This window comes from Quercus robur, chromosome 11 (genome assembly GCF_932294415.1).
Source record: "Quercus robur chromosome 11, dhQueRobu3.1, whole genome shotgun sequence".
In the NCBI taxonomy this organism is placed as follows: domain Eukaryota; kingdom Viridiplantae; phylum Streptophyta; class Magnoliopsida; order Fagales; family Fagaceae; genus Quercus; species Quercus robur.
Window position 1 is genome coordinate 28,668,127 of NC_065544.1, and position 23,766 is coordinate 28,691,892.

At 34.1% G+C, this 23,766-nt stretch overlaps 2 protein-coding genes across 4 annotated transcripts; one reads left to right on the forward strand and one right to left on the reverse strand.

The window, feature by feature from the left end:
• Positions 1-1,936: 1,936 nt before the first annotated feature.
• LOC126707458 (K(+) efflux antiporter 3, chloroplastic) lies at positions 1,937-16,399 on the forward strand. Its single transcript, XM_050407107.1, has 19 exons — positions 1,937-2,287; positions 3,364-3,753; positions 4,399-4,500; positions 5,312-5,392; positions 6,417-6,518; positions 7,124-7,201; positions 8,787-8,855; positions 9,041-9,091; positions 9,961-10,074; positions 10,151-10,252; positions 10,343-10,477; positions 11,286-11,467; positions 11,562-11,697; positions 12,510-12,581; positions 12,710-12,811; positions 14,454-14,615; positions 14,944-15,033; positions 15,155-15,316; positions 15,804-16,399. The coding sequence occupies exons 1-19, from the start codon at positions 2,237-2,239 to the stop codon at positions 16,101-16,103; spliced, it is 2,481 nt and encodes an 826-aa protein (XP_050263064.1). The 5' UTR covers positions 1,937-2,236; the 3' UTR covers positions 16,104-16,399.
• LOC126707459 (uncharacterized) lies at positions 16,164-21,303 on the reverse strand. 3 transcript variants are annotated; one of them, XM_050407109.1, is made up of 5 exons: positions 20,254-21,303; positions 19,608-20,159; positions 19,107-19,514; positions 17,549-17,797; positions 16,164-16,604 (listed from the first exon to the last, which is right to left on the reverse strand). In XM_050407109.1, exons 1-3 carry the CDS (start codon positions 21,226-21,228, stop codon positions 19,404-19,406), a joined length of 1,638 nt encoding a protein of 545 aa, XP_050263066.1. In that variant the 5' UTR covers positions 21,229-21,303; the 3' UTR covers positions 16,164-16,604; positions 17,549-17,797; positions 19,107-19,403. The 3 variants fall into 3 exon arrangements, with proteins under 3 accessions (XP_050263066.1, XP_050263065.1, XP_050263067.1); XM_050407108.1 differs by lacking the exon at positions 16,164-16,604 and having other exon boundaries at positions 17,335-17,797; XM_050407110.1 differs by lacking the exons at positions 16,164-16,604; positions 17,549-17,797 and adding an exon at positions 17,804-18,689.
• Between the last annotated feature and the right edge of the window lie 2,463 nt (positions 21,304-23,766).

Below are 23,766 nucleotides of genomic sequence, written 5' to 3' on the forward strand. Positions count from 1 at the left end.
CAAAAATTTTCTTTGGGTATTTTGATTTTTATGTGTTAGTCATACTTAGAAAGTAAAATAGTAATGTATGGTATTCTAATTGTTACCTAGAGAACACTAATTTATTAAAGATTTAAATCTTTTAGATTTATAATTTTATCTAATAGAAACTTCAATGATATATGTCTATTCTTATCTTGTTCTTTTTTCATTTGTTTTCTTTCTTAAAAAGGTGTTCATTAAAAATTAAGCAAGCTAAATATCGTAGTTAGGCTCATAAAATAAGATGATAAAGAAGGAAATATGAATAACAAAATATTCATTACAAATGGTTGTAGGTATTTAATTTGATGAAGAGTTTCAATTATAGCATATGTCATCATTTATTGCAAAAATTTAAATATTGTGACAATGTTTTATCAAAACTTTTTTTTTTTTTTGATGAGATGTTTTATCAAAACTTAATTGTTTATTATTGGAAGATGATGACATTCATTATCATTTTTAGTAGAATTTTTTCGTGAGTAGATACTACCTTTCGTAAATAGGTTCTAAGAAATTATCATAGTAAATAAATAGTCATATGTTCAATGGCGGTTTTAGGAATTTTTATTAGGGTGGTACATACTAAAAAATTTAAATTATATAAAATTTAATAAATCGATAAATTGAATATTTGCTACAAGTGAGTCGAGTCGCTAAGGAGAGCAAAATTGTTGCAACTGCAAAGTCAAAAAGAATATAATTGTCATCACCATCAAGGAGAACTAACAATTACAATATTTTTCTTAGTACCATTTTTTAGGGAAAAATGAAATTAGACATTATTTTTGTTGAATAGGTTGAACGAGCTATAAATTTGAATATTTAGCGATTTTTATCTTTTTGTTTTATAATATGCTTTTTGTTGAATAATTTGATCACTTAATGTAGTTTGTCTTGTCTTGTTTTTGTTTGATTTATGTTTGTTGTTATTTGGGCTAATATTTATTGTTGTTATTTAAGCTTTTTCTTTTTAGTTTTATAAAAGGGATTAAGGATTATTTTTAGGGGACAGAGAGTAATATCCATAGCATTTTTATAATAAATCTTATGCAAAAAGCTGTTATTAGTGAGTAAAAAAATAATATCATTATTAGGTCCAAATTAGAATTAGTAACAGCTTACCATATTAGATTTGTTGTGAAAATGTTGTAAATGTAGCATTATTTTTATTTTTATTAAACCCAACATTTTGTAATTCTCAAGTCAGGATCTTCAACATTTTTATTAGAGTGGTCACAATAGGTTAGTTTAACATGTAATAATTTTTTGGCAAGTGTATATATGCATTTTTTTGCAAGTTAGGGTAGTCCTGTGACCACCCTAGCTTGCATGTGGAGTCGCTAGTGCATATGTTAAAAAACTATTATAAATTTAAATACATGATTTCATACTACTCCAAAAAAAAAAAAAAAATCTATTTTAAATTTTCTAACTCAAGGGGTAGCACTTGCAACCCAAACTAGTTTTGATATAATACAATCAAATCATGGAGTTTGCTCCATCATAAGTCAACATATCAACGGTCTTCTTTTATTTATTTATTATTTATAACTCTTTTATTCAATAATAAAAACCTTTATCATTTCAACTAATTAGAAACTACGTAATCAATATAAATAAAAGAAAAATTTATATCCTTTTGTTATATTAAATTTAGTTTAGGCCACATCAGAGAAAAAAAATTTCTAGTAAAATTATAACTTTCTTAAATTTGAGGGATACAAAAATGAGTTGTAGACTAAAATCTATAAGGGTATTTCAGTCAAAATACTATTTTAAACATTTTTTTTCCTTTATGAAAAATACAACATTTCCTTATAGGATAATCCCCAATTGCCACGTGGATATTACGTTAGCTACTGACTTCAAAAAATAATCAATCAAAAGCAAATTCATGCTCTGAGCGCTAAAATTTCCTCCACAAAAAACGCACACTCACAGACAGATACAGATTCAGCAGATTCCTCTTTCTCTCTCAAGAAGTTCCAAGTTTACAGGGCTCCAACGTGTGCTTTTGTTGTCCTCAATTTCTCACCCTTTGCTTTTGTTTTTGTTTTCGTGGTTGTCACTTTTTTGAGCTGTCTAAATATATAGCCAAAGCTTCAATCTTTTTCTTGGTGTTCTTTGAAATATCTGCAATTTCCTGTACTTGGGTTTGTCAGCAAAACAACCAAATGCAATTTAACTTGTTCAAGTTGGGAGTACTTGCTTCATGAACCTAAGCACTATGTTGGACTCAGTTGCTTGTTACCATAACTCTAAGGTAGTATTCCTTCACCAAGAGTTTTGGTTCATTGTTTAGTTCAGTACTTCAGTTCCTGTTTTTTACAAATTATTGTACCTTTTTTGGCTAACCCAGTTGGTTATTTTATTTTAATGCAATAATGGGTGTTTGCTTTTTTTGGAACTTGTTTGTTTCATGGTGGTTTTATTGAATTTAGGATTGTTGACTTTGTTCACTTAAATAAACAATAAGTAAAGGAAAAAAAAAAAAAAAAACAGAAATTGTTCACTTCAATGTTAGTTAACTTGATTTGGGTTTTCTTGATGAAATGATATCTGAGTCTTTTGTTGGTATGCAATTTGGTGTGTGTTCAAGGTGTATGCATTGGTTAACCATCAATGATATTTGGAAGTTAGCTTTTTTTGCTCCCAACAAGCACGTTTAGTTTAAAATTTTTTACTTAATTTTGGAAATCTCACTGATATTAAAAATTAGATGTTGCAAATAGAATTGAAGTGCCAAATTATAGGGTGGAGTATTTAGTATTTGTGTAATAATATTAATACATCTTCTATCATACACTGAATACCTGTAAAACTTCTTCAAGCTAAGTTATTTTTGTTTTGTTTGGTGTTAAGTTTCCCACATTCCTGAATAATTTTTTGAAATCATTAATTATCATCCTATTTTATATGCAATTTGGAATTGGAGAGAACTCCATTTTCATCATTTCTCCGCCCCCCAACACAACACCACCCCCCCGAGAAGTTGGATAGTTTTAGATCTTGGTTAAAGTAAAAATCTTTGAATGGCAAATATCAAGTTAGATATCTCCCTGCTCCAGTGCTCCTTGACATGCTCGTGAATTTTATCTGGGAAATTTCTCTAGAGTAATTGGCACATCAATGACATGATGATATTCACTTTCTTAATTCAGGTGCCTGATTAACTCTTTAATGTGTGTGATTATTCATGTATGTCCAACCTTAGTTCAACTATTTGTGTGTGCTTGATTATTAAATGTGTATTATTGTGCATTGACTTGAACTTTGAATTCTTAAAGGTAAAACCATGGTGGTAACACTAATCTATTTCAATTGTTTGTCATCTTCCAGGGATACAACATAATCAAACAAAAGAGCCCAATCCGGGCTTACTCTCATGCTATTTCACGACTTGGTGAACAATATGTTCATATATCTTCTTCCTATAACCGGAAAGTATGTCTTCCATCATCTGCCAACAGTTATGGGATTATTCATAGATCTTTTGTTTCAGGATATATCTTTGAGGGCACACCTTCATTGATTTCCTCGGTATCTAATTACGGAGGATTCTGTTTTTCTAACCATAGACTAGGCCCTTGCAAAAGATCACGGGTGTATGCAGCACTTGATGTTGCCAGTGCTGTTGATGTCATTAATGATCTAGGTTTGGATACTCTGACATTCTTAGGTGTGACTGTCTTGGTTGTTCCGGCCTTCAAGACCATTAAAGCTAGCCCTGTAAGTGTAACATATGCATTTTGATTTTTTTTCTTTATCTCTTTCTCTCTCACACACATGCACACAAATGCAAGAATATATATTCTTTAGAGTTGAGTTAGATTTGTCCCTGTGCTTTTCTCAAAAGGTGTGACAATGTAAGGACAATCGTTGAAAAGAAAATCCAAACACACCACACAAACAGATGAATGTTTTCAATCTTAATTATGAGCAAAATAGACATTATAATTATGGTAACTAAATTATACAACAAAATCTACATGATTGATATTGTCCATTTGAATTTCAGTTCTTTTTGTCAATTTTTTTATTTGTAATGATCAGCAAGACATCTAACTTGATTTTACTTAGTTAGATTTTACAATGATATATTTGTGCTTATTATTTTGTTGAAAATTTAATAATTCTGAGGTTGAATTCTAACTTTCTACTTAGTCAATTAATATTGCAAGGATTAAATCAATTAATATAAAATACAAAAGCAATAGCTCGCATACACGTTTTTGCATACTTCCTACAACAATGCAGTGCTACTTGACAAAGCTTCATGTTTAAATCAAGTGTGGAAGAAGTGAACAGGTGCAATAGTTCTTATCAGTTCATTATTTCATTTCTATTGACAATTTTAGTACCAATCATTTGCAGATACTTGGTTTCTTCTTTGCGGGGGTTGTGCTCAATCAGTTTGGTTTGTTTAGAAATCTTACAGATGTCAAAGTTTTGTCTGAGTGGGGGATTCTTTTTTTGGTAAGCTTAATCATTTGTCTGCTTTATCTGCCACTTTTGCTGCTCTTATATTTTTGGAACTAATTGTTGTCATAACCACAGCATTGCAATTTCAATTCTATTGTTATTCATGATGATGTTTATCATTACATTTTTATTAAAAAATATTTATAATGCAATAAAGCATATTGCTATACCAACTACTGAAACTAATCATCTGCCACTATATGTCCATCACATAGCTCCTGACAGTATTTCTATTGTGAAATGTTTATCCTTGTATAACCTTTTTGCCAAGATGGCAAACTGTGTTCTATTGATACTACATAGTAGGGACCTGAATTTACATCTATTACATTTCGCATGCAGAGTTCTAGCTTTTTCTTAAATATCTGATATTAATTGATTTTAGAACATCTGCACAAATGTTTGTTAGATGTTGAACCATGAACGTGTATCAACTTTAAGCTGTCTGTGTGTGTGATTTTTATTTTTTATATTTTTTATCAGTTGATTGTTTCTTGCACCTAACTATAACGCTAAAAGGTAGGGCAGTGAGAAGTACTTAGGTTTCATGTTCCAATTTTAAGAGTTAATATATATACAGGACAACATGTGGGAATTCTTTTCCCAGAAAAGTTTGTCTTCTTTGCATAATGTTTTGGATATTTATTTCTTGGTTTGAATTTTAACTTCTCTGAAAAGATTAGAGGATATAGATTATATAACTATCACATTGTCCACTTGTAATGACTAATGAATATTTTGCAGCATACCTTGTTAAGATGAAGTTTTTTTTTTTTTTTTTGGGACTAACACGTAACGTTTTCAGCTGTTTGAGATGGGTTTAGAGCTTTCATTTGCACGTCTAAAAGCTCTTGCAAAATTTGCCTTTGGCATGGGTTTGACTCAGGTATGGTCTCAAAAGCTAAGATCTAGTTGTCCATAAGGGTTGAATACTCTTGTAAATAAGATGGTATTATTCCAGTTCTTGAGCGTTATGGAAAATGAAAATCCAATGTGGAAAGTTAAGGCAATGGTTCATTAAATTTCCTGACATGCAAGATGAGAAATTGATGGAAAATTGTGCTTTTGTAGCACTCTCAAGATTTAATGATACAAAGAATTTGATTTGCTAATATTATTGTAGGTTTATGTGGGTTCTGTTTCGAGAGACATATACCTTTTTGGACAATGTTTGGACTTGGAACTCGGTTTTCTATTGCTTGGAAATTACATTCTTTAGGAATTTTCTAGATGTTTCTGTGGTTTTTTGGCCAATGAGCTCTAGCTTTAATGGCACCTCATCCCCTTGTAAGAGCAAGGTGGTGGGTAAGGTTGTGGGTTCAAGACCCATAGGGTTGGTACATAGCTTACTGGTAAAAAATAAATTTATTATTTATTATGGTTTTTGGCCATGTCCAAACCAAAAATGCTAAAAATCCAACACTTTACAGATAGATGTTAACAATTTTGGTTGGCTGGTTAGGATAAACCGCTACTGGAATTGAGTATGAAAAGTTGTTTCCATAGTGAATTAGCTACTTTCATGGAAAATTAATCAATTTAATTATATCTTTTCTTTTCCTTTAATGTTAAGATTAAAAGTCCCATCAAAGATGACTTAATTGGGTTCATAATTAATCAATTTAATTTTTTTTGATAAGTATAATTAATCAATTTAATTATGTATATAAGTTTATTGAGTAATTTATTGTTCAGAAATAGGAATCCCCTTGACTTAGCTTTGTTAAAATGCATTCCATATCGGAGCTGTTGCTTGTGATTTTACTTGTTTAGCTTGCATTTAATTCTCATGGTGGTTCTTGAAGTTGTGTGGCAAGAAATGACTAACAATACTATGAATTCTGGGTGGGTCCTTAAATTGATTACCTATCTTGTTTCACCAAATTTTTTTTTTTTTTGTGCTTTTGAAGGTTGTGTTATCTACTCTTGCTTTCACAGCATTTGAACTTCCACCTAATGGGGCAATTGGAACAAAAATTTTGGAATTCCTTTTTCACTCAAGGTCTGATTTGGTGAGAACTTTTTTTCTAGACGTCTTCAATACTTTGCATGTAATAACCTGTCTTAACCATCATTGTTCACTTGTTTTTTGTTTTAATTGGAATCTCATATGAAATGTACTATTTACTGGAAATTTTTAATACCATGAATAGTTCAGCTTGTTGGAACCTGCATTTGCAGGCTTATCTCTGATCTAAAAACAGTCTTCACCATATTTTCTCTCTCTCTCTCTCTCTCTCTCTCTCTCTCTCTCTCTCTCTGTCTCCTCTTCAGGGTTAGTTAAGGTAATTTGGGGTGGACACCATGGGGTTTTTGGTTTTTTGATTGTGTACACAAACACCCTTTTTTTTTTTTTGTTTTTCTAGATAGAGATGTCTATTATCATTACTTACATTAGATTTGTGTATTTCTCTATCTATGCTAGGCATTTCTAAATAGAATGTAAATATATGCTTACTCTACTGACATAGATTATGCAAATTTGTGAGTTCTCTAACTATACATATTGACCTTGTTGAATGAAAGCCTTGTTACTGGAACCATCTTCTATATGCTCTAAAGTACTCCTAACATAATGTTGCTTTTTTGGTATATAAGTTCAACCATATTGTTGCAGGTCAACATCAGAAGCATTGATGAGGCTGTAGTGATTGGTGCTGCACTCTCTCTGTCTTCTTCAGCTTTTGTTCTGCAGGTATTCTTATTGTAGGTATCTACATATTAAGTATGTTCCCATTAATTGGTATTGTAATTTTGGACATTGTGCAATTATTAAAACCCTCTGATAAATACAAATAGCCAAGCTCAAATTTGGATATTGGCAATTTTTCTATCTAGATTTCTCTAATGCTGAAAAACTTCAAAGTTCCAACAAGTGGAAACATCTTTGAATGAGCACCCAATGTAGCAATACGTTGACTTGCTTCTTCAGATATTATGAATCAATTGTGAGCTAGATTCACCACTAGCTTTTTGTGGCATTATGAACTTTTAGGACTCTTACTTGGAATCTTACTTCTTGCTAAAGAATCTATTTATTTAAAAAAAAAAACCACAATGTCACATATTAAGATATGGAGTTGTATCCTTTTCTATTCTTGACCTGATCATGTGAATTATTTTCTCCAAGCACACAAATTTGAAACTCGAGGTTGAGGATGATGCAATAAACTAATATTGTGATTGGGGGTTGTTATAATATTATATTGGTTAAGTAATTACATTCACCATTTCCTATCAACTTAAGTTTTTGGGAGAATTAGAAATTTATCATGGTATCGGAGCTACTCGACCTCCTATTTAAAAAGTTAAAATTCCCACAAGTTGGCCTCACTTTAAAAATACCACATGTTGGGACTCACTTATTAGAGGGGAATTTGGGCCCATGCGTGGGGGAGAGTGTTAGAATATTGGTTAAATGATTAAATTCAAAATTTCCTATCAGTTTTAGCTTTTGGGAGAATTAGTAATATATCATGGGTGATTCGAGTTGCTATCTTATGTTTCTTTTGTAATGACTTTGTGAGTTTAATAAGTAAGGTTTGAATCGTAATGGTATTGTGAAGTTCAAAGTTGAGTATATGTGCACATTCAGTGGAACTGTTGCTTAATTGGGTTGCCTTGAAAGCTTAAGCTTGTAGATTTGCTGTTGGAGAAGTATGATGATATGCTTATTAATAAGTTGGCATATAGAATTATAGATGCTTATGCAACTCCAGAATGATGCTATCAACTGTAGTGGAAAATTTTCTATCTGTTCCTCATATTTTAATCTAGTTTATAAATGTATTTACAATGGTTTTAGATCAATTTTGTCAGAGAAGATTGAGCTTGTGGCTGTAGGTTGGCAAATTTCTTGTAACCTGAAAGGTGCATGCCAATCCAACTTATATGTCATAGCAATTGCTCACGGTTATGAACTTGTTACTTCACAATTTGGCTCATATATGAAACAATTATCTATTGATCATATATTCTATCGGTGTGTAATGATTGAAGATAATGTGAAAGTTTTTATAAATTTCTAAATTATTCTTGACACAAGTTGGGGCATTGTAAGACAAGACAATAGAGATAGTGTGATGGGTTAGTGTTGGATCTTGTGATTAGGTTGATAGATTTTGTGGGCACCTAGTATAGTAGAGTCTCAGGCTGAGTTAGGAGCAGTTAGTAGTGACTTGCATTGTAGATATCCTTTACTCCCTATTCCATATATAGTTTAATTTAGATTCTCCTGCCCCCCTGCCCTCTCTTTTTTACTTACATAGTATAGTATATAGCTTCTTGCAGAAAAAGGCGAGCTCCCAACAAGATTTGGCTCAGCAACTCTGGGAATACTTCTGTTACAGGTTCTATATGAGACTGATGAATGCATGGTCTTCTGTTTTGTTGTTAAATCAGTATATTAACACTGGTGCTATTATAGTTCTTTTTACTTCCCTTTCTGAATTTTGCTAGGGTCATCTTTGCAAAGTAGTACACATCAAGTATGATGTCAGTAACTTTTTGGACTCCCACTGGTTGATATTTGCAGGACATAGCAGTTGTCCCTCTATTAGTCATACTTCCGGTGCTAGAGAGCCAGGTACATAGGATTACTATAATTTCTTAAAGCTAAGTACCTGAAATATATTTTACATTCAAAAATACAATGTTCATTTTTAATGTCTAGTAATTATAGAGTTTTAATCTTTGAGGTCGATGTAACCTGCCTTTTACTTTATAAACCAGCTAGTAGTCTCTAATGGATATGATTGGTGAGATTCTCTGTAAGATGGATTGAGCTTTTTGTGATCTGCAATATATATTGTGATGTCTTTGTTCAAATTTAGTTAAGTTGTGAGTATGAGATATTGGGGTTAAAGGAGGAATGAATAGTGGAGAGATTTTTTTTTTTTTTTTTTTTTTTGAGAATCAGTGGAGAGAGATATTTGAGAAAAAGGTTTAGGGTTTAATCAATCAATCCCTCATCTTAGCAAATATTTATATTAGAGTGATATGGCAAGAATACAAGAATAAGCTAACGAGCTAATTTAAAAATAACAAAAGTAACTTGTGTGTGTGACTATCAAAACCCAACTGAAAAACTTTAAATTTTATTAGCCATGCTTTCAGTTCTAGATAATATTCAGAAATTTTATTGATGAACAAAACCAATGTCTGTGCGTGTGTGTACGCTATCAAAATCCAGCTGAAAAACTTTGAATTTTATTAGCCATGCTTTTTAATCTAGATATATTCAGAAATTTCATTGAGTAAAAAATTTCTAAGTAATATTTGTCAATGAATTTTTCTCATCACATTTATAGTCCTATCCCCTGATAATATTTTATTTTCTTGTATTTTCACTTTACTTTTTTTTCTATTATATTTTTGCTTCTCACATACAATCTCATTTATTGACCCCTTGCATGTTTGTACTCTCTCTCTCTCTCTCTCTCTGGTTTTATGCAGAATCTGGTAGAGGAAAGTATTTGGCCAATGCTTGCCAAAGAAAGTTTAAAGGCTTTAGGTGGACTGGGTCTGCTTTCTCTTGCAGGGAAGTATCTTCTTAGGCGAGTTTTCGAGGTTCGTATCATGTTGATTTTATGAGGGCCCAAGACACTTATAATTTAGAGGGTTTAATTTATTTTTCCTATTTCAGTTTGTTGCAGAAGCGAGAAGCTCAGAGGGATTTGTTGCTCTTTGCCTATTGACTGTTGCTGGGACTTCACTTCTCACCCAGATGTTGGGCTTTAGTGATACGGTTTGATATTTTTTTTCTTAAGCGTGGAGAATGGCTGATATTTTTATTCTTAATTTCCATCCAGTGGTGAAATTTGATTTCAAACTGCAGCTTGGAGCATTTTTGGCTGGGGCACTATTAGCAGAAACAAATTTCCGGACACAGATTGAAGCTGATATAAGGCCATTTAGAGGCTTACTTCTTGGGTTATTTTTTGTCACTACAGGGACATCAATTGATATGCAGGTATATAATATTATGCATTGTTGAATTTCTTAATTTTTGTGTATTTGGGTGGAAATTTATTATGATGAGAAGCTGTTAAGTACACAAGGTTTTTGTAACAGTTTTCTCAAATATACTTCTAATCAACCCAGATGGATGTGCATTTTAATTCTGATTACAATGTTTTGTAAGATTTGTGTTTATGATGGATACTCTCAAGAATGGAGCATGGGAAGGGTTCACTTGAAGTGGCTGAATTAAATTTTAATCGTTTAAATACTTATTTATCTTACGGAAGATTGAAAAACATGAAATCTATGAGTCATAATTCCCTTTAACCTATGTGACAATGAAACTTATTTCTTTGCGTTTGGCTCTGATATAAGTAAATATATTGAATTATCCATATTTGCAAAAGCATAATATCTCAATATATTTTAGTCATACTGAATCTTTTGATTTTATAGCTCTACATTGATTAATCCTATGTGAGTTCCTCTCATATTTATTCTAATAATTTATTTAAATTATTTAACTTTTGTGGAGCCTGCCTTTCCTCAATGATATCTCTTTAAGTCTTAGTCATCCATTGTATCTCGTAATTATTAGTTATTATTATTCATTAAAAGTCATCTTAGAAAGAAAAAAGGATAATATTTTGGATAACAAACTTAAAAGTCTCTCTCTCTCTCACATCTGCTTTGTTAATTTGTTTTTGAAGTAAAATGTTAATAATTTAAAATCTAATAAGGTTCCTGTGCATTGCGCTGGTTCTTTTGGCTCACTAATCACTATTAAGTCTAGCCATCATTTTTTCCTGTCTCTACAGCTCCTTATCCGAGAGTGGCCAAATGTACTTTCACTCTTGGCAGGTTTGATTGTCATCAAGACTCTGATCATAACAGCAATAGGTCCTCGTGTTGGACTGACTATTCAGGAAAGTGTAAGAATAGGATTACTTTTATCTCAAGGAGGCGAGTTTGGATTTGTAGTTTTTTCTCTTGCAAACAGGTGACTCATAAATTAGTTTGATTTACAACTTTTCTTAGACTAAGCATTCCATATTTCCTTTTTCTTATAGAGTTTTCTGCCTTCTTGGAACCAGGCTTGGTGTGCTACCACTTGAGCTTAACAAGCTGCTCATAATTGTTGTTGTCTTGTCAATGGCATTAACTCCATTGCTCAATGATGCTGGAAGAAGGGCCGCTGAATTTATTGGGGACAATTTTGATGAAGAGATTGTATGTTCCTACTTGAAGTCCTCAGCAAATGGCTTAATAAATAGGGAAATCATGTTTAGCATTAATGTGGTTGGATTAAGTTTGCATATGACGACTAAAATAGGGTGCAACTTGGATGCCATACATGTAGCTGATCTAGTCATTTTAGGTTAGATACTGATTGCCGAGCTCAGTAACGTGAGCTTGTAACCCAAGTGGGGGCATAAATGTGATGGGACTTTGGCCCAAACCAGTTGGTTGGATTCAGTGAGGCTTTCATTCTGGCCCACCCATTCCAAGCAAAGAGATGAGCCAATGGACTTGAGCTAAGGCTCTGGGTTCAGTGGTTCCTAAAGAGGAGGGCAATGCATGAGGCTGGTTTCACAGAGCAGCGATTACCTCCCACTCTTTGCAGTGGAAGGATAATGGGCCAGTGCCAATTGGATCCAACATGGCCACTGTCAACCCAACTGAACCATCACTTTTATGAAAAAATCCTCTCAAAAAAAGAAAAAAGGTTAGATACTGATTGCATCTTCCCAGCCCTACTCTTCAAACCATTCACTTGCTTTTTTTAATTGTATTTTTAATGAAAACAAGGAAAGGGTTAAGTAACAAGTGAAAGTTATAAAAGCAGATGAGTTATTAAATAATTAAATTTATTTACTCAGTAACTATCACTAAGTTCTTGCATTCTTGGCCTTGCCTTACTTTGAACGTGTAGTATTTCATTCAATATGTCAGTTCTGCTAGATAGCTCTACAGATATAATATATTCCCATTTCTTCGGTAACTATTTAGTATGCTTAAATTGAAATATGAAATTTCCACAGAAAGCTGCTGAGATGGGAAACTTTGATGCTAGTGAACCTGTAGTGATCCTTGGGTTTGGACAAATGGGTCAGGTAAAGTAATTTTTATACAGTGAGAATTATTACTTTGAGCTGTAGCTCATGATTCCATTGTCAATGATTTTTGTTCTATGTTAAAAAAATAATAATAAAAATAATTTTTAAAAAAAAAATTGATGCAGGTCCTTGCCAATTTTTTGGCCACCCCATTGGCTTCTGGATTAGATGGTGATTCTGTGGGACAGGCTTATGTTGCTTTTGATCTTGATGTTTCTATAGTTAAGGTAAATGACCGTTAGATTTAAAAGACTGCTTTCTTTAATTTGACTCAAATAAATGATTTCAATAATCCAAAAGTAAATTGCCATGATGTATTTGATTTTTCTTGGTGGATATGTGCCCAATTTTTGCGTACCAGAATTTTGAAGAACAGAATTTTCATCCAAAGTTTTGAGGAAAGTTCCTCCAACCTACTATGTGGCAAGTCAAATGAACATTCATGTGTTCTTTTAGTCATATGACCTACTCAATAGTCACATGACTTCTTAGGAACTGCCACATGATCCGGATAACTTTATCCAATTTTGAATATTTTTATGCACTTTTTCTTCAGTTTAAAAATGTTTCTATAGCTCTTTGATCATATGTAATGATGTTCTTGTTGATTTCAATTTGGAGTTCATGTTTTCCCTAAGAACTCTACAAATTGATGGAAGCTTAAACTTTTTTCCATTAGTACTGTCGGACTTATGGTTAAGTGATTAAATTCATCATTTCCTAATAGCTTAATCTTTTGGGACAATCGGTAGTATAACAAGTACAATTCTGATTTCAAATAGTCTTTTCTTCTTCTTCCTCTTCTTTTGATAAATAAAACTATTTTATTAACAAGAGAAGAATGTTCAAGTACACAGCAAAGATACAAATAGTAAAATTCCTTTATTTCTCATAGTGAAAAGGTAATGGGAAAAGCTAGGGGTGCAACTAAAAACCAGAAAACCAATCCTGCCACAATTGGTTTCTGTACATGGTTGGTCGGTATCAGTTTTACCTTGTAAAATTTTTTTGACGTTTGGTGCTGTGATTTCTCACAGCAAAACTGAGTTAAACATATTTAGTTTTTAGGAAAAAAAAAATATATATATATATATGTATATATATATCTGTGTGTGTGTGCCCGCATCTGATTAAAACCCTTTATCCTTACAAGCCCCCCTTTCCATTTTCCAGTCTCTCACTTTACCTCTCTTCTAACCAATACCTCTGATCTCTTAATTTCTCTCATTCCTCAAAGCTCAGCCACCATTGTTTGTGAACAATGGTTGGATTATTTGTTTCGTCCCGCCCATTATTCATCAAAGTCTTGTCGCATTCAGTTTGCCAGAATGAAATATCTCGTTTGGTCACTGGAGCTCCACCAAAGGCCTCCAACCAATTCAAAGCTCCCTCAGTCCCTTTGGTAACTGCAAGTTGCTTGTACTGTAGAAAGCAGAAAGAAAATCTCCACCAAAGGCCTCCGACCAATTCAAAGCTCCCTCAGTCCCTTTGGTAACTGCAAGTTTCTTGTACTGTAGAAAGCAGAAAGAAAATCAAATATGAGAAATTTTAACTGTATTTTTGGTATAGCAATTTTGAAATTTCTTACAACTATTTTAGGTGGTTTTGAATCAGTTTTAAGATTTTTGATCTTCATGATCTGAGATTGCAAGTTTCACTCTTTAATTAATTTATGTCTTGGGCATACTCCAAATAAAAATCCTATAGTTTTATCCATATAGAATCACTCTGATATAGTATGTACCCTTTGTGTTGTAATTTTGTAGCATGAATTGTATGTAGATTTGGCAATTTCTCTTTATTTTGTGTTAAATAAGAGATTGTACAAGGTAAAGAAATAATATTTTTTTTTCACCACTGCCTTGACAGGCATCTCGAAAACTTGGCTTTCCAATTCTTTATGGGGATGGATCACGTCCAGCAGTTTTGCAATCTGCTGGTATCTCTTCTCCAAAGGCTGTCATGGTTATGTACTCAGAGAAGAACAGGACAGTTGAGGCTGTTCAAAGGCTTCGACTTGCTTTTCCTGCGGTAATGTTTTCATTATCTCTCTCTCTCTCTCTCTCTCTCTCTCTCTCTCTCATGCATGTGTGCATGATCTGTTGGTGACAACCATGACAAACAAGATCAGAAAATCAGCTCACCACTAATCACAGAATGCAGAAAGAGTGGGAAAAGTATATGGGGTTAACTAGGTGTGCCATCATAAAAGAATATTTTAGGATTTTTTCTTAATATTATTCTTTCAAAGTTATATTGAGTTTTTGTTAATGTTATTACTTCATAAATAATACTATATTTCTAGTTGAATTTTTGCTGGTTTGATTGTGAATCTTGTGGCGAAAATTCTATCCATCAGATCCCAATTTATGCCAGAGCGCAGGACCTCATGCATCTTTTAGATCTGAAGAAAGCAGGTGCAACAGATGCTATTTTGGAAAATGCAGAGGTATTAATAGAAGTATTCTTATTTTCTTTAAGTTATGTTTGGACTTGTAAAGTGAAAACTAAAAGCTCTCCGGTATTATGGTCTGGGCATGCTTACTAAAGTTTTCACTTTCCTCATGCAGACAAGTTTACAGCTGGGCTCTAAACTTTTGAAGGGGCTTGGTCTTATGTCTGATGATGTAAACTTTCTCAGCCAGCTTCTCCGTGACTCAATGGAACTACAAGCTCAAGAAGCACTCAGCAAAAGTGATGATCGAGAATACGAGATCATGAAGCCATTACAGGTATTTATACTGATTTCAAATGTAATAATTTGGTCCCCCAGTGAACACTGAAGAGGTCAGTTTGCAAATAATTTCCAATACAAGGAACTGATCTGCACTGAATTTACATCACATTGTATTGTCCCTCTTAATTTTTGAGATTTAAACCTGATTGGGATATTGTAGCATTCATGAATTGTTCTATTCACAAAACCTCATTATAATGAACAATTTCCTAATTAGGGCGAGATTTTTAGACGAACTAGAACTTTCTTTCTATGCAGCTGTTCCCCTCTTTTGCAATGTACTTTTCTGTATAATTTCCTATTTTGAATTGCCATTGGTGACAAGTTTGACAATTTTTTTTAAGCCCTGTTGCTGTTTAATTCCAACTTCTTAAATTAAATGAATTACTGTGTTGCTTATGATTTGTTATATGCTACACATTTAATTTGAAGTTTGTACCAGTGGAACGATTACTAATTAACCCATGGGTTTGATTGATAAGGTGAGAGTTGCTGACCAAATTGGTGACCAAATAGGTGACCAAGCACCTTTAACTTCACCTGAAGGCAATTTCTCGGGAACGAACCAGAAGGATGCAACTCGCCTCTTGAGGTTTCAAGAACAAGTAGATCAAGCAAAACATGACGGTGAGCTTCAACAGTCTGAGGATTCAGGCAAGGGCGTTTTATATTGTGAACTAAATATAGAGAACGGATTTCCTGGAAAATCTATAGATTCTGAGGGGGAGAAAAATATGGTGGACCCATCAATCCCTTGCACAATAACTAAAGAAGACCCATAAAAAAGTTTCAGACTTGAAGTGCTCGAGTCTTGTCTTCTTCAAGATTTTTGTTCCTCCCAAAGGTGTCAGATGTTCATGAATTTTGTTGAGTCTAACATTACAGAGAGTAATACATTACAAATTGTTGGAGAGACTGGTGTATTTGGAAATAGAAAAGAGGGGCTGTCTGTAGCTAGCCTTGTAACAGAAGAAAAAATACTCGTTTAAATTCTTTTTAAACCACGGTACCACATCATGTATACATTGTGTAATTTGATAATAAATAATGAGCAATAGAAGTGTTGATTTTTTATTTTTGCAGAAGACCCATAAAATTTATTTTATTTTTAATTTCACCAACTGTTTGACAGCTCAAAGCAGCTTACATTATAAAATGCATTACTTAGATGGCTGCATTAACAGGGTCTGAATTGAAGTTGAAAATTCATTTTTACAAATCTTGTGACAGGAGGCAAAATTGTCAACATTAACTTCCCTAGGATCAAGCCCCAACACCTCTGCCTGTACAAAAATCATTATATAGAATAAGATACAACTTAACTTATTAACCAAAAAGAAGGTAGAAATCAATTAAACATATATGCTTTTACTTTGCACTTTGCAAGCAATAGTGCACTACCATCATTTATCATGGTCTGGCGTATTTCATTTATTTTTATTCTTGCAATCCTTTGTTGAAGAGGTGCATCAAAGAATATAGGAATTTTTTTCTGTCACACTTAGTTTCAGGAGAATTATTGAGGAAAATATTCATAGGTTAGCAATATGAAAATGACAAAGACTAGAGTGGATCACTTGAGGATACTTAAGCATACAAAATCATAAGCAACAATTGAGGATCCACAATTAGAATTTACTCTAGTATCTAACCAAGAACAATAATATGGAAAATATCTTGCATGGGGATGCTGAGGCAATGCTATTGATCAAAAAGGTCTCTTATAAAGCCTAAACCTGGCCAAGCAACAGCCTTCCCTGAATCCTCAGCAGATTGGGCCTAGGCTCAAGAGGAAGGGGTGAGTCAGGCCTCTTGGGAAAGAAGAAGAGAGGATTATATCATTGCGGAGTTGAATTCATGATATATTTAACTTATATATTATTTTATGCATGTGTTGCTGCATTTGGAGCTGTTTTTTACTTGATCATTTCTCAAACTACCTTATGTTTTTTGCCTAATAGTTGCAATAGAAGGATATTTATTGTTGGAAAATTATTTTTTTTTCTCAACAAATAATTGCAATATCTTCTGTAATGAAGCCAAATGCAAATTAGTAGAATCCTTAAAATGGGGAACACAAATCAACATATCCTGTTATTGTTACCTACCACAAAAGTATTTGATCACTCAACATTATGCATTGTAATTCCCAGAAGTCGCTTTGGATTGTAAGAGGGAGGGGACAAAAGAATAAGAAAATTTAATAGCATTTATAATGAAATATTACCATAGCACCAGTGTCCATGTGAGTAATATCAGCAGTAACACCAGGTGAGTTTACAACATCATAAAGATGAAGAACTGAAACTAGAGGGTTCTTCATCAACATAGCCAAGAGGCAAGCCAAAGCCCCCAGTAGCAACCAAGATTGCAACTTTGAACCCAGCTGCCCCACCTTTAGCTCAGCAACTTGTCATCCTCAAACTAAAGTTTTCCTCCAACTTACATAATCCACGTATCACATCAATTTCATTTCCTAGCATCAGAAGGCAGGGCATTAGCCAAAATTTCAACTTTGTTGAAAATTATGTATCACATAAGTAATTAGATCCTGTTACAGAAATTACAGTAGAAATGAATGCACAACAGGAAAGAATGAGGAAAGCTCTCTAAGATGGTTGTCATTATGTACAATGGCTATCAATAATCATCTAGAAAGCACGGATACAGAAATGGGTACGACACAATGACACAAGAAATTTTTGAAAAATTATAATATGAAACGGCCAATATGACATTGGTATGACATGGGTACGACACAGATACGACATGGGTACGACACCCTAAATAAAGTGTCCATGCTTCCTAGGTAAACATACACAGTAGCAGGGAAGAGAAATTTGATTTAAAATAATGACACCAGAACTTATGAGTCCACACTCCACTGGTACAAACAAGAGAATGTGGCTCAAGTTTTATTTAGTGGGATCTGACCTTACACAGAGGTGAAGGGCACAAAAATCGTGCTTGCTAAAAGAAAATGAATTGAATTTAAGGGCTTGTTAAATTAAGAACATTTTTATTTAGATATAACAAGTTAAACAGTTGAGGCTTCTTATTCATTATCAAATACTTGATACAACCTTGGTCATTATCCAAAGTCGAAATCCAAAAAACAAAAAAAATAATAAAGAATGATGTAGTAGATTATAGCAGTCATCAAATAAATCATTCTCATGCATCATTGATGATCACCATAGCTCAGTCGCACAAAACTTTTAGTAACACCTCTGTGTACATCACAATCTAAACAGATATTGCGTAATTCTTAGTTTCAAAAGTTTCCTCCAAATCCAAGAGCAGTTGCTAGGACTCTTCATAGTCCATAAGCTTCTTTCTTTCTTTCAGTAGATAAGTGTGAACCCAGGCTACACAAATGGAGCCAGCATGAACAAAAACTTATATTGTAACTTTAAAATATCATTTTTTAAGTTATAATATCAACTGTTAATAATAATAAAATGTCTTGAACACAAAAGAATTGATAAAGTTTAAATGCCTTTAACATACATGTAGCAATGGAGGACTAATATATGCTTCTATCGTGTCATAACATGGGTTACAAAGTTGCACTTCCCCTTTAAAACTTTAATTCGGCACAAGAGGGATTAATTAAACTCTCTGAATACCCTAAAGCTGGTTAATCATGCCCATCTGTTTATTTTTTCCCATCATCATCAATTTAAGCATTATCACTAATATAAGCATTTCATGTTGTATAACTACTACTTTTCTCACATCAATAATAATTCTGAGATGTTGGATAATAGTTTATGACTAAATACCTTCTGAAGAAAAATTGAAGGCAGAGAGTGTAAATACCAAGCCGAAGGATTGCAGCCTCATCTTCAATTTAACTTGCTTGTATAAAATAAAATGCCCTCATATCTACAATCTGTAAGCATGGACTATCAATTGTCCATATCTCAGTTATCAATGATTGTTGAAAGACAGAGGTAGAGTTAATGTGCCTGAACAAGATAAAGCGCATGCTAGTGGAGACACTTGCATTTTAGGCAGTATTCATATATTCAGATTAATTGAGGAGTAATACACCGATGCACCACTATCCCAAACAAAAGTCACAGAAAATCAGTTATAGAACTGAAAGCTGCCTTCTCACACTGTCCAACTGTTAATATAAGACCTTCTTCAGTGGTTTGGTTAAGTTTGCAACATAGGCGACGTGGTGCCTGTCCAAGGACATTCAAACCATTAAACTACATAAAATTGAAACAAACCTTTGTAGAGATAGAACAACAAAAAGCAAAGCAAAAGAAACACACCAAATGCCAATTCTTGTTCAGTGGATTTCCCATGACCTGAATATATTTCAAACCGCGCAGGGGAGGTGAACGAGGAAAGCAGAGAACTCTTCTTTTGAAATCATCTCTTGGTGTGGCCCGCGCATACAAACCCAATGTAGCATTACCTTGCTTTGATACATGTTTCAAGAAAAAAAGGGTAGGCTTTTTACAGAGAGAAGAGTATGGATCCCTGGTGTCAAAATCAAACTCATTCCTCTGACGAACTTTGTTCCAAGCAGTATAGGTGACCTCCGAGCGTTCCAGCTCACGGGGGAGCACAATGTTTGGGAACACTTGAACAACATAACCCAACGAGACAGAAAAAGTGAGACGCCGTGGTCTATCATAACAAATTGATCGCTGCAAGAAGCTAGCAGGGTCGAGTCTCATGGCCTTAGTGAAGAGTTTCAAGCTGTCTAGAGAGCTCAACCCGGGATAGATAGGGTCAACAGCTTCAACATGGTGGATAGACACAAATGGGGCAACTGGGTGTGAGGATAGAATACCATGTGCACTACCCCTGATATCCCACTGCAATTAATTAACATGTTTCAATTTCAATTTTCAACATTCAACTATACTAGCACTACAAATGAAATGAGAAATGAGAATTGAGAATTGAGACCTGGTGGAAGCCGGGTTCTCTGGTGAGAGGAACTCCGAGTTCAGAAATACAAGCATGGAGGCGATCATCACTGCCATAGAGCTTTGGATATCTATCAAGGCAGTCATCGAGAATGGAAGAGAGCGCCTGTGCAAGTGGGTGGCTAATGGCAATGCCGCCACCACCAAAGGCCATGGAGTGACTGAAATAGGTGTTGGCAGAATGGCTCTCAGATGGGCTACCAATGTAGACCATTTGAGAAGGATCATACTTGTGAAGAAGAGCTACCAAGTTATCGACATTGAAGATGGTGTCATCGTCACCAAGCACATACCAGCGAGCATTGGGCAAACCCAGTCGAAAACACTCTGTGATTATGCGGGAGATGCGGAGCCCAGATGGGTGGCCCGTCGGATTCGTGTAGCGGAACCGGGATATGTCCTCTGAAACCATCACCGGCGGCAGCAACAACAACGATCCATTATCTGCTGCTGCTTCTGCCTCTTCTTCTAACCACACGTGTCCTCGCATCTCGGCTGGCCGCCACCAGAGCTTCACGAATTCCCTGCGACGAGTCCAGAGTTGCGAGGACCCGGCAATGCCGAATACGATGTGTTTCAGTGACAACTCCTCTTCTTCGTCCTGCTTTTCCGTTTCGGAAAGGCTGCGATTGCGAGACTGAGTGGGTGGCGGCGGTGGTGGTGGTGGTGGTGATGACACAAAAGATTGGTTTTTCCAGGCCCAGCGGAGAGAAGAATGGGGGCTGGCTTCCCAATTCTTGAAGCGGTGCCAGCAGTCGGTGGTGGTGCCGGAGAAAACGAGAGAGAGCCAGGCAGTGGTGGAGAGGAGAAGTGCCGCTACGGCCACCGCCGCAGTGCCAATGCGGCTGCGACGCCATGGACGAAGTCGGCTTCGGCTTCGTTCAAAGTGATGATTATGGTGATGGGGCATTGGAGATGTCGACAATGTCTTGATGTTGCTGTTGTTCACCATCATCTCCCCTCCTCGTCACCTTCGAAAAAAGTGTGTGTCTACAAGTCCATACAAATTCAACTTATATGTCCCCAGACAGGCACTAATTTTGAATTTCATGACCGCGTCGATTGCCAATTATAATTACTTAACTTCAAATTTTTAAAAATTTAAATAAATACTAATTTTTTTGAATAAAGTTTAGGGGTGCTAATTATGGAGAAATTTCTAACTGACAATTTTAAATAAGTGGAAGTTTTTTTAGTGGAATGACGGATCATATCACTTGTCCATCATGTGGATCTTATAATTTCTCCCAACTATGACACTTGAATTTTTATCTAAACAGTAAATTATCGAGTGCAAATGATTAGATAGCTAAACAGTAAGTTTACGTAATACTTATTTAGTGAAAAAAGTAGATTGAGGTACTACTGATATAAATGAAATAGAGTTTTAGAAGTAAAATTTAAATTTGGAAACTTTAAGATGTAAAATTTAATGATCCGAAACTTTAGGATGTAGTTAAAATAATTTGGGGTAAATTACATAAATGGTCCATATCTTTTACACTAGATTTCAATTTAGTCCCTAACCTTTTAATTGTGTCAAGTTAACCTTTTAATGTCATGTTAATTTAATCCTTGTCGTTATCTATTGGATGGAAAAGTTTGATGTGTCAAACGGTTTAAATAAAAAAAAAAAAAAAAATTGTTACCACATCAACTACCAACTGGACTAACATGTCAGCATAATTTTAAATAAGAAGGAAAAAAAAAAAAAAAAAAAGGTGAATCCCTAACTCACGTCTATCAACAACGAAAAATCCCTTTCCTTAATAAACAACAAAAATGCCTAACTCACAATCACGATTGCTTCATGTTTGGTCCTCTAGAGAGAAAGGTGAAGCACTACAGTGGAGTTGCCGATCTGAGGGCTGATGGAGTCGCCGATCTGCTGGTAATATCTCTCTCTTTCGGTATTATCTTCCTCGTAGGTTTTTATCTCTTGTTTGTTTGGAACGCACCAGAAAGCGAAGGTTCGGTTTGAGCTAGTATTGACTTTTGGTGTAGTTTTAGGCAAATTTATGTTTTTGTTTTCCTTTTTGTTCACCTTTAACATTCCCTTTTAGTTGTACATATTTTTGGGTACAAGGAGATAGAGAGCCCCAATTTCGTACACCATATCTAGTTCTCCAATTTGATTTTTTTTTTGTGAAACTCTTAAGTAACCCTTTGATTCTGAACAGCCCTCACTTATTTAGGATATATTCATTCTTAATATTCCTTGTGCTAGTATTTTAAGAGCAATATATTGGGAACAATTTGTTCTTGTTATAATTGTGTTTATTTCTTGATTTTCTTTAATACTTTGGAATGCTGTTTGAAATTTTCTAGCTAAGAACCTTAGCTATTATTAGTCTTTGATCAATGACAACATATATATGGAGGATAATACCAGTGTGTAAGAGCACAATATCTTCCATGATAGGTAAATTGGAAGTAGTAGTGTAGCCATAATTTTGTTTAAAACTACTCATCTGCTTTTGCTTTAATTTAAGGTCATTAAAGGTCTTTTTATGACACTTTTTTTTTTCCATATTTTCAAGCAATTCTATACTCGTGGATATAGGAGCAACAAAGGAAGACAGAGGTGGTATTTTGTGTAAAGCAAGAAATGGCAGACCTTTTTACTCGGCTGTGACTTTAGCTAGACTTATCTCATAAAACAACAATCATTCTGCTTGCTGTGGGAGAAGCTTTATTTAGCCTTAAGGAGCTTTGGATTTAAGTAGTCATCCTTTTGACTAGTTGGAGTGAAGTATTTTTGTTCTGAAGCAATATGAGAAAAAGTAACTAGGGAAGGAATGCAATAGTGATCTTAAAAAGTTATGTAAAGCTACTTGTCAACAAAAATAAGAAGTTATGTAAAGCTACTGCTCTTTTTTGAAGATTTGCAGATCCTACCTGCTATTGTGGCAGAGCAAAGAAAGTTGGCATCAGAGGAGGCCTCTTGGTCTTTTGTAGATAGATTTGATTTGTTTTATTCTCTTTTTTATCTTGTTTTGTGTACCGATGTGTTTGAACTTTTCTTCGTTTAAATAAAATTTTCTTGATACCCAATTGTTTGAATAAATTATTGCTCTTCATATGAATTCATTGGATTTTTTTCCCCTTAAGTGCATAATGATTTTGTTGTATAAAACCTGTGTCAAAATCAGAATCAATCATTTTGTTGCATAAAGAAAGGACTAAACTATTTCTAATTTCAGGAATCAGATTCAATCTCATAAAGTGGGACAATTGTATAGTGGGATGAAGAAATTTACTGATTGTAATCGTAATGACCATGATAATGACAACAAACTTTTCACATCCAACAATTATATCTCATGTACCACAAGAAGGCTTTGTCTGATTGGAACTCTCCCTTATATATAACTTTTTAAACCTGTTATGTACTGCAAAGTAATATATGCTGAACTTATCTTCTCACTGCTGAAGAATTGAATAGGTTTGTAACAAATTATTTGGATAGTGGACAACATGAAGTTTTACTGAT

Bases quoted from the DNA above. Each gene is read 5' to 3' on its own strand.
- LOC126707458 (XM_050407107.1), top strand. From the start codon at position 2,237: ATGAACCTAAGCACTATGTTGGACTCAGTTGCTTGTTACCATAACTCT. The intron at 4,501-5,311 runs GTAAGCTTAATC...TAACGTTTTCAG, and splicing joins AGTGGGGGATTCTTTTTTTG to CTGTTTGAGATGGGTTTAGA. The intron at 15,317-15,803 runs GTATTTATACTG...TTGATTGATAAG, and splicing joins AGATCATGAAGCCATTACAG to GTGAGAGTTGCTGACCAAAT.
- LOC126707459 (XM_050407109.1), bottom strand. From the start codon at position 21,228: ATGATGGTGAACAACAGCAACATCAAGACATTGTCGACATCTCCAATG. The intron at 20,160-20,253 runs GTCTCAATTCTC...AATTAATTGCAG, and splicing joins GAGAACCCGGCTTCCACCAG to TGGGATATCAGGGGTAGTGC. The intron at 19,515-19,607 runs GTGTGTTTCTTT...GTCCTTGGACAG, and splicing joins TGAACAAGAATTGGCATTTG to GCACCACGTCGCCTATGTTG.